Source organism: Tasmannia lanceolata, unplaced genomic scaffold (assembly GCF_043159265.1).
Source record: "Tasmannia lanceolata isolate RefF3 unplaced genomic scaffold, GAP_Taslan_0.1 ptg000002l, whole genome shotgun sequence".
In the NCBI taxonomy this organism is placed as follows: Eukaryota; Viridiplantae; Streptophyta; class Magnoliopsida; order Canellales; family Winteraceae; genus Tasmannia; species Tasmannia lanceolata.
In genome coordinates, this window is record NW_027518679.1 from 21,928,325 (window position 1) to 21,939,155 (window position 10,831).

The window sequence follows — 10,831 nt, forward strand, 5'->3', positions numbered from 1 at the left end:
GAGCTTAAACGAAGAGGTTATGGTCTGTTGAAGTTTTAGAAAATAAAACAAAAAACTGCGAAGACGCAACTAGACGAGACGAGACTAAAAATTCATAAATCATGGGAGAGAGTTCAAGAGAGATAGATGTATAGGATTTTGGGTGAGAAGGGTTGCTAAATTAAGGGATTAAAAAAGAAGTAAGGTGGAGATAAAAAAGCTAATCTTAGGAAACAAATGAAAGGACAAGATTAAGGCTTGAATGGGTTTTCTATATCTCTTCTAAAAAAATATGGGCTACTTTCCTATTTATCATCTTTCTAAAGTTGTGTACAAAACCTTCCAATTAATCCTCAAGCAACTTTCTAAATGTTAGAAAGAAAATAATGAAAAATTTCCAAGTTGAGGGATATGTGCATGAAACGACCAAATTGTCCATATCCTTCGAATGAATTACAACCATGCCATATTAATTTGCAAATGGCTAATCTACCCATTCATGTAATAAACACAAATAATTATATTTGCCTATCCCCTCTTGATCTCCAAGGAACGGTCCAAGCCATCCCATTGATGGTCCACTATGTAAATTAATTGCACCCATAAACCATTTAAATGAGATGATCCAAACCGTTGAATTCATGGATCCCAATGTGAATTTCGATCTTACCAATAGTTGGACTTCTTGCATATTTTTGTGGGCTGATCTTAACCATTCAATCGATGGTCAACAATGTAAAATTATTTGCACCTTACAATCCACTGCCATAAGACGATCTCAACCGCACATTTAGTGGGCCTTAGAAGAAATTGCTTGTACCCCCTCCAAATCATTTTCCAAGGCTATTCTGAGCCAACCAATTGATGAACCATAGATGATCTAAACCCTTCAAATACCTTAATAGTACCGTTCTAAACATAAAATATGCATGTGTTTCCTACCTACAATTCACGCATAAATGTGCTCATCAAAGGTGAATGGAAGCTTTTGAAGGGTGGTACTACCCCAGGAGTTGCAGGTATAAGGAATGAAGGTGATTGGAATGTTTCGGTGAAGCCCTTTCTTTGGGCAGGTAACTGATGTGACATGTTCCCTGTGAAGCAACGCGCGTCAGTGAGTTGACGAGCAATTGAGGAACGTCGGGTTGGGTTCGGTTGGACAATGCTCGGGTCAGGTTGGGTTCGGGTTGGAGAAAAGGAACGTTGGGTCGTGTTAGGGTTGATCCGTCGGGCAACCTGTTCCAAAGTAAATCCCATATTCTTTATTGTTTTTTTAGTAAGAAAGCTAAATGTTTAGATTGTGGCACACCATACAAGTTTCATCTAGTATTTTATTTTCCTCTGTTTGCATTAATGCCCTTTTCTTTTCGTCTTCCTTGTCCTCTACGTGAACAAGATTAGTGCAACTCCATCTCCTCTATACAACTCTAACCCTAGTTTCATTTAATCATACTATTTCCATTTTTCTTCTTCTTTTTTGAGAAATATCCGAAACTAGCTATCAAAGCTTTTCAAGATTTCCTCCAGATCAGCAACACCTAGTCTTTGTCTGGATTATTGTACCTAGGATTACTGAAGCCTCTCTAATGGCATTGGCCAAAACATATCACCAAGAACGGCTCCAGGATTACTGAACGCCTCGGGTTGGGTTCAAATTGGCCTCGTGTTGCAACCCCCTCCATCGTTTCAGAAGCTCATATTCCATAATCTAGCTTTTGTTTGATTGCACCAAGATAGTAGAACCTGAGGGGTTGCTATTGAGATTAAACTTTTTGGTGGTTTATTTTGTCAAAATTTTGAAGGAAAGTTTGGCAATTTCATCATAGAACTTCGTTTTGTGGTGCCTTGTGGTACCCAGAATGGACACATATAAACGTCCACGTTTATATGCGTCCATTTTGGACACGGTGTGCCCAACAAAATGAAGTTCTAGGATGACCCTTTGGTGCTGATTTTTTGGGCACACCCTATCTATGTTAGGACCTATCAAATGAATGCTTTGGATCATCCAAACAGCGTGGGCCCACTGTGTTTTTTTAAAGGGAGGAGTAGATAAGCTTATCTAGGGGAGAGACTAGAGACACTTTCCTCTATATATATATATATATATATATATATATATGAGGATCGAGTTGCTGCGCTCGAGCACAGAAAGAGGATGGGGCCACATTTTGGGTGTGATCCAAAGCATTCATTTGATGGGCCCTTTCATGGGTAGGGTATCCACAAAAAATGAGCTCCATTGGATCACCTTAGGGTGTCCATTTCTGGGGCAAAAAATGGACAAATTTGTGGACAAACAGTATCTGTCCATTTTTTGCCCCACAAATGGACACCCATTGGTGATCCAATGGAGCTGATTTTTGGTAGGCCCTCCATCCATGATGGGGCCTTCCAAATGAATGGTTAGGATCACCCCCCAATGTCCCCACCCCCTGTTTCTGTGCTCGAGCGCAACTAAGCTCACCTGCAGTCGAGCACAGCAACTCTTTTCTCATATATATATATATATATATATATATATATATATATATATATATGTGTGTGTGTGTGTGTGTGTGTGTGTGTGTCCATGTTTCTGCCCATTTTTCCCTCCACAAAATGGCTAGAAACAGTGTCTGTCCGTTTTCCCCTCCACCTTTGATTGGGTTAGGATGAACCTATAGGCCTGATTTTTGGTACACACCCTATCCATGGAAGGGCCTTTCAAATGAATGCTTTGGATCACCCAAAAAATGTGGGCCATATGAGTTTTTGAAGCAGTTGCTCAGATAAGCTATCTGAGCAGCTGCGCAAGAACACTATATATATATAGACACACACACACACACATAGATATATATGTATATGTGTGTGTGTGTGTTTAGATATATATATGTATGTACATATATGTATATATGTATATATGTATACATACATATATAACTATACACACACATATATATATATATATGTATATATATATATATACACATATATACATATATATGTATATATATACATATGTGTGTATGCGTGATACATATATATATATATATATATATATATATATATATATATGTGTATGTGTGTGTGTGTGTCCATGTTTCTGCCCATTTTTTTCCTCCACAAATGGCAAGGTTAGGATGATCCTACATGGCTGATTTTTGGTACACACCCTACCCGTGGAAGGGCCTTCCAAATGAATGCTTTGGATCCCCGAAAAAATATGGGGTCACATGGGTTTTTGAGCTATAGCTCAGATAAGCATATCTGAGGTATTGCTCAGGAACACTTTATACATATAGGTTTTTAAGCTAAAACTCTTTATGAGTTTCAAACCTTTGAACTTCTAATTTATGAGGCTCTAATAATGGTAAATATTCTACATTCATTAAAAATTAATATTTTAATAGTTTCAATGTATGTGAAGATTGTTTGGGACAAAGGCTTAGTTGAGTTGAATTGAGTTGAGTTAATGTATGTGGAGATTCATGCATGACTCTTGGGATTAAGAATTCATGGATGACTCTTCAAATACATTGAACCTACGAAGAGTCACCTAGAATTCTATGAACCCATGAATAGTCACATTAAATGAGTGTGCCTCTTCAAGGAGTTCCTTAGTTTTCCAATGAGACCTTTGGGTTGCTATTTGAACTCTATAAATAGAGCTCTCATTCTAGCATCTAGAGATACGTAAAAGAGACTACTTTAGAGCCTCTAAAATTATAAAAAGTGTTTAATTTCAAAGAGAGCTTCCCTTATCGAATTGTTGGGCGGTGCATTACAACAATCTATTCTCATGTTCTTGGAGGTGGTTTGGTCGTGTGATCCTTGCACTGCAGTTGGGCCGAATAACACTTTAAGGTGGGCGTTCAAGGATATACGGATGTATCGCAATTCAGATTGTTTGTCATCCTCTATTCAAGTCAGTAAAGTTTTATATTTTTGCGCTAATTTTCTTAGTAAGATCTATTGATTTCAGCCGCTTGCTCCAACAATCTTAAAGTGTTATTCGTTGGAAAGCAATGGATAATTCTACTATGGGTTTTTGCGACTTGAAATTGGAAACATTCTATGGTTCTAATTTCAATGCTTGGCGCCTAAAGATTGTTTTTGGCATGCAATTGCTTAAAATTTATTATGTTGTGACCAACGCCAAACCTATGTTTGGTGAGGATGATGCTGCCGAAGATGCTCAATGGGAGCGTGACAATGACTTCTGCAAGAGCTATTTTTTTAATAGCCTTTCTAACCATCTAGTAGATGTCTACACCCAAAAGGATTCCGCTAAGGATATTTGGGATGGTTTGGTCCAACAATACCGAGATGAGGAGAAGCACTCCAAAACCCACCACATCGACAAATTTCTTGACATGAAATTTGAAGATGACAAGAAGGTTCTACCTCAAGTTAAGGAATTGGAGAAACTCGTTCAGAAATTAAAGGAAGAGAAGGTGGAGCTCGACAACGTCTTTGTTGCTGGAGAAATTGCAAACAAGTTGCCTCCATCTTGGATGTCTCTCTCCACCGAAATGCACCCCAAAAAGAAGCAAGTGCCACTTTCTGATTTGAAGCGGTTCATCAGGATTGAGGATGAAGTAAGGATTTGTTTCAAAAATGAATTGCTTGCTAATTAAAAGGCAACTAGGAACATGGTCGTTCATAACACTGGTGAAAGCCAGAAGAAAAAGCAAACCAAGTTCTAGAAGAAAAAGGCGGTAGACCAAAAGTCTAACTTAAATGTTCAGAAGAAGACTTTCAAGAAGGGAAATTGCTATAACTGTGGAAAGCCTGACCACTTTGCTAGTAGATTGCAAGGCAAAGAAGAAATAGTCTGTAGGTTAGTGGAGAACTTCGTTGAAATTGTTTCGAAGGCAGTGGATCCCTCTAATGTTACGGCCTGATGGGTAGGCACAAGTGCTACATGTCATGTCTGTGCCAACAAGTCCTTATTCTCCACCTACATTGCACGACCAGAATCAGTGGCTATGGCAAACCGATCTTCAATTGCTGTACTCGGGGTCAGAGCCGTGGTAGTGAAGCTTACATCTGGCAAAACTCTTACACTCAAAGATGTGAAGCATGTCCCTTCAGTTGCCAGGAATCTGGTATCTAGGAGTTTGCTTTGTAATGCTGGGATGTGCCTGGATTTTCAAGGTGGTAAGGCGGTGCTATCCTTTAAGAATTTGTACTTTGGCAATGCGTACAAGACTAATGGTATGTTTAAGATGAGCGTTGTAACTCATGCCCCTGAATTAACAAATGAAGTTTCTGTTTACTCCTCTGAGTTGTGGCACAATAGGCTAGTTCATATTAATTACAGAAAGTTCATGGCATGTGTAAGTGAGCTCTTTTATCCAACTGTGGGGGGAGAAACAAGGCAAATGTGAGACCTATGCGCAGGCCAAGATCACATGGAAGCCTTTCCCAGCGTCACTAGGAGTACAGAAGTGTTGGACCTAATTTACTCTGACATATGTGACTTCAAGAGTTTTGTTACGAAAGGATGCATGAAGTATTTTATTACCTTCATAGATGACCGAACAAGGTTTTGTCATGTCTATCTACTGAAGTCCAAAGATGAGGCTTTCGACAAGTTCATCGAGTTTCGAACTCGAGTCGAGAAGCAGTTGGGATGTTCAGTCAAGAGGCTTCGGAGCGACAGAGGAGGTGAATATTGCTCTAAAAATGCTGAGGCATACTTCAAAGAACATGAGATTGTCGCTGAAACGATTGCCCCTTATTCTCCTCAGTCAAATGGGATAGCATAAAGGAAGAATGGAACTTTGACCGAGATGGTGAATTCTATGTTTCTGAAGTCTGGACTTCCAACATGTTATTGGGGTGAGGCGCTTCTTACGGCCAACTTCATCTTGAACAGAGTTCCTTATGCCAAGACGAAGATCTCTCCGCATGAACTATGGTTCGGGCATCCACCATCTTTGGGGATGCTCAAAGTGTGGGGGTGTTTGGCTTATGTTCAAGTGCCAGATGTTAGAAGGCCAAAGCTTGGAGCCAAGGCGAACAAGTGTGTTTTTATTGGATATGTTGTGGACAGTGACGCCTGCAGATTTCTTGATATCAGCACTAACTCTATCATTGAAGCTCAAGATGCTGAATTCTTTGAAGACAAGTTCATCAAGGACAAGTCAATCCTTTAAATGACTCACCTGAGAATGTTAGAGAAGAGGTTCAAGCTAACCATGACGCTCCTGCTCCTCCCTCTACCTCTTAGGAAAATGAAGTCTATGATGAACCTGTTGATGTTCCTGTAGAAGAAGCTGATGAGCCAAGGCCTAAGCGATAAAGGAAGCCCACGTCCTTTGGCAATGACTTTATCACCTTTAATATTGAGAGTGATCCTCAGACATTTGAAGAAGCCATGCAATCCAGAGATGCTCTGCTTTGGAAAGAAGCTGTGGAAGACGAAATGAGCTCTTTGATGGAAAACAATACTTGGAAGCTCGTGGATCTTCCAGAAGGTGCTCGATCTATTGGCTGTAAGTGGATTCTCAAGAGGAAGCTGCGTGCGGATGGTACCATTGAGAAGTATAAGGCAAGACTGGTTACTAAGGGCTTCACTCAGACAGAAGGCATTGACCTCTTCGACACCTACTCACTAGTCTGTCGGATTGCAATCATTCAAATTCTTATAGCGATAGTTGTAATCGAGAAGATGGTGATACATCAGATGAATGTAAAAACAGCCTTTCTAAATGGTGACCTAACTGATGAAGTCTACATGAAGCAGCCAGAAGGGTTTGTGGTCAAAGGTCTCGACAACAAAGTCTACAAGCTTATCAGGTCTCTTTATGGTTTGAAGCAAGCTCTAAAGATGTGGCACGAGAAGTTTGACAAGGTTGTCCGTAGGTATAGCTTTCGAGTCAGTGGATGTAACAAGTGCCTTTATTGTAAAATTGACAAAGGCAAGGTGGTGATCATATGCCTGTATGTTGACGATATGCTCATAGTTGGGAGTGACTTACAGATTGTAACATCTATAAAGAAGTTTCACTCGACACAATTCAACATGAAGGATCTTGGCGTTGCTGACACACTCCTTGGAATCAAGATCTTAAGGACTGAGTCTGGGATTGCTCTATCTCAATCTCACTACATAGAGAAGATGCTGAAGAAGTATGGCTACTTCGACTTACCAGAGTTGTATGTGATGTATGATTACTATTACATTAGATGATGAGATTGCAGATATTAAGAAGAGAGATAAGAGATACAAGATAGTTTGGGAAGGAAGCGTGAATGAGACAATCAATCGTACAACCCTCCCACACGAGATATGATATACATGTGGTGATATAGGGTAACACAAAATGACTAAACTGACTCGTAGACCAATACACACTACTCTTAACACTGCCCCTCAAGCTGGAGTGTATATATCATACATTCCTAGCTTGTTACATAAATCACTTAGTCTCACTCTGTTTAAAGGTTTTGTGAACATATCTACTACTTGATCATTTGATCTAGTGAACAATGTGAAAATCTCCCCTTTTTGAATCTAGTGACGTATAAAATGGCAGTCCACCTCTATGTGTTTAGTCCTCCCATGGAAGACTGGGTTCTATGCTATGTGAATGGCGGACTTGTTATCACAGTGAAGTGAAGCAGGAGATGAGAAAGGAAGCCCAATCTCTGACATGAACGATCTCAACCAGATCAACTCACACCCTGTCTAGGCCATGGCCCTATACTCTGCTTCAACACTTGATCTTGATACGACATCCTGTTTCTTGCTCTTCCAAGACACCGATTTCCTCCAACAAAAGTACAGTAGCCAGTAGCCGATCTCCTATCTGCAAGGGATCCTGCCCAATCTGCATCTGAATATCCCTCAATTCGCATATGCTTCTGTTTCCTGAAGATCAATCCTTTACCAGGAGCTTTCTTCAGGTATCTCACAATTTGAGTGACTGCTGACTGGTGTGATGACCATGGTGTATTCATAAACTGGTTGGAAACACCAACAGCATAGGATATGTCTGGGCGTGTGACAGTGAGATAAATCAACTTCCCAACTAAACGTCTGTATCTCCCTGGGTTCTCCATAAGTTCTCCTTGATCAGGAGACAGCTTGACGTTGGGATCCATGGGTGTCTCGGCTGGCTTTGCACCTAGTAGACCTGTCTCTTATAGTATATCAAGCGCATATTTTCTTTGTGACAGAGATAGCCCTTCACGTGAGTAGGCTACCTCTATCCCTAAGAAATATATAAGGCGACCAAGGTCCTTGGTGCTGAACTCTTTCTGAAGGAAATCCTTCAGCCTCTGTATACGTACACTATCACTCCCAGCAATAATGATGTCATCAACATAGACAACCAAAAAAATCCAACCATCCTTAGACTTAGAGCTAAATACATAATGGTCCACAGCGCACTGAGTCATCCCAAACCTTACAACTGCTTGACTAAATCTCCCAAATTAGGCACGGGGAGATTGCTTTAGGCCATACAAAGCCTTCCTCAACTTAGAGACAACAATCTTCATCCTTGAGCAACACACCCAGGAGGTTGCTCCATATAAACCTCCTGCAGATTACCATGTAGGAATGCATTTTTGACATCTATCTGAAAGAACGGCCACGACATATTAACATTAAGTGAGATAAGAACTCTGATATATGGGACTATTGCAACAGGAGAGAGCGTATATGTATAATCAATTCCATATTTTTGGGTGTATCCTTTTTCCACCAATCTCTCCTTCAGTCTCTCCATCGTACCATCTAGTAAATATTTCACTGTGAACACCCCCTTACAACCTACTGCATGTGCCCCATGACGAAGGGAAACCAACTGCCATGTATGATTAGTCTGCAAAGCACCCATCTCAGCATCCATCGCTGCTTTCCAACCAGGATGTGCTAAAGCCTTTCCAACTAAACGAGGCATAGAGACAGGAAACAGATGACAAAAATTAGGTAAAAGTAGATGACAATCGCTCATAAGAAACCACGCAAGAAATAGAGTGATGTGTCGAACAAGAACGTGCACGAGATGACACGGGAGCATCATCAGGCACAGTCGATGGAACAATTACCTCAGTAGCAGTGGGTGTATTAGCAGGCTGTAGAGGAGGTAGCTCACATGATGAGCCACCGGCATACTTGGGTAATGCAGCCTGTCGAGGACGACGGGAATAAGTTTTCACTTCAGGGGACGAAGAGGGTACAAGAGGAATAGGAGCAAGTAGCAGAAGTGGATTTCGGATAAGGGTTGTGTAGAGGGCTCCGTAAAGTAAGGTGTGTCCTCGAAAAAAGTGATATCAGCAGAGACATAAACACGGCGAAGTTGAGGACTATAGCACCTGTAGCCATTCTGAGTGTGAGAATTGCCTAGAAAGATGCACATAATGGCACGTGGGGCAAGCTTATCGAGGCCAGGTGCTAGATTATGAATGAAACATGTACAACCAAATACTCCAGGAACCAAAGGGAAGAGATTCCCCCACAGATGTAAGATGGAAAATAGAGACCTATTTTGGAGTACAAAGGAGGGTAGACGGTTCGCTAGAAAACATGAAGTATAGCGTCATCCCAATAAGTCTTCGGAACATGCATCTGGAATAAGAGAGTGCGTGTCATATCAACCAAATATCTAAGCTTCCTCTTAGTAACACCATTTTGTTGAGAAGTATGGGCACATGATGACTGATGTAAAATTCCATTACTAGAGAGAAACTGTTGAAATCCACTCAAGGCAGAAAAATACTCATGGAAATTATCTGTGGACAAGCATTTTATGGAACAAGAGTATTGTGTAGAGATCTCAGCATAAAAGGAACAAAACACATTAAAAACTTCTGAACGATCTTTTATTACATATAACCAAGTCATTCGTGAATAATCGTCCACAAATACAATAAAATAACGATGCCCAAATAATGAAGGAGTTCCACAAGGACCCCAAATGTCCGAATGAAGAAGCTCAAATGGACTAGATACCCGACTGACAGACCTAGACGGAAAGAAAACACGATGGTGTTTTCCATACCGACACGACTCACACTGAAAAGAACTAATAGGGCGCGACATGACTGTGGAATGCTGAAGGCGATCCGCTGGAGGGTGACCGAGGCGATGGTGCCATATGAATGAATCAACAGAAGCGCTCAATGTCGAGAATGAAGGTGTACTGTCAAAATAGTAGAGGCCACCTGTCTCATAGCCCGAGCCAATCCTCCAAGTCGCAAGATCCTAAAAGACACAACATGATGGAAAAAATGTTACAAAACATCGTAGATGGCGAATAATTGGACTAACAGAAAGTAAACTACAAGGAAAACTAGGAACACATAGGATGGAAGGAAGAGAAAATCAAGGTCAAGCGATGTGTCTTCCGTACCAAAAATAGGAAACATCATTCCATTTCCCAAGGTGACAGAAGTACTTGCAGAATTAGGTGCAAAGCAACTAAGAAGGCTATTGTTACCAGTCATATGATGAGAGGCTCCAGAGGCAATAAGCCAAAAAACTGAACAGCAGAGAGAGCAGGATAGAGTGCTGCCTCCTTTGCAACAGTGGCAGTGACTGGTTTTCCCTGTGAGAGCAAACGAGCCTCATATGCAGTGCGTGAAATAACCAGTGTGTCAAAAGAAGTAGGCTGCGAAAGGGGCCTCAGTGGATGTAGAGTGAGTAACTCCAAAAACATGATGAGCAACATGTGAGGGTCGCATCTCAGGATGTAAATCATAGAAAAAGTCTATGGTATGACCCTCATAGCCATATAGTCGCCACATGTTCCACGACCTGCACCAGTATGTACTGCAAGAGTGGAACTCTCAACAGAAGAATCATCAGGAACCTCTATCCTCATGGCACGCTGAACATGGGAGAATGTCTCTG

At 41.0% G+C, this 10,831-nt stretch overlaps 2 protein-coding genes across 2 annotated transcripts; one reads left to right on the forward strand and one right to left on the reverse strand.

The window, feature by feature from the left end:
- Window positions 1–3,989: 3,989 nt before the first annotated feature.
- On the forward strand, window positions 3,990–4,601 carry LOC143889526 (uncharacterized). Its single transcript, XM_077393774.1, has one exon. The coding sequence runs from the start codon at window positions 3,990–3,992 to the stop codon at window positions 4,599–4,601; it is 612 nt and encodes a 203-aa protein (XP_077249889.1).
- A 3,043-nt stretch (window positions 4,602–7,644) lies between these two features.
- On the reverse strand, window positions 7,645–8,076 carry LOC143889544 (putative mitochondrial protein AtMg00240). The gene has a single exon (XM_077393793.1). It carries the CDS (start codon window positions 8,074–8,076, stop codon window positions 7,645–7,647), a length of 432 nt encoding a protein of 143 aa, XP_077249908.1.
- Between the last annotated feature and the right edge of the window lie 2,755 nt (window positions 8,077–10,831).

Excerpts from the sequence above, each read along its gene's own strand:
- LOC143889544 (XM_077393793.1), bottom strand. The coding sequence starts at position 8,076 with ATGGATCCCAACGTCAAGCTGTCTCCTGATCAAGGAGAACTTATGGAG.
- LOC143889526 (XM_077393774.1), top strand. The coding sequence starts at position 3,990 with ATGGATAATTCTACTATGGGTTTTTGCGACTTGAAATTGGAAACATTC.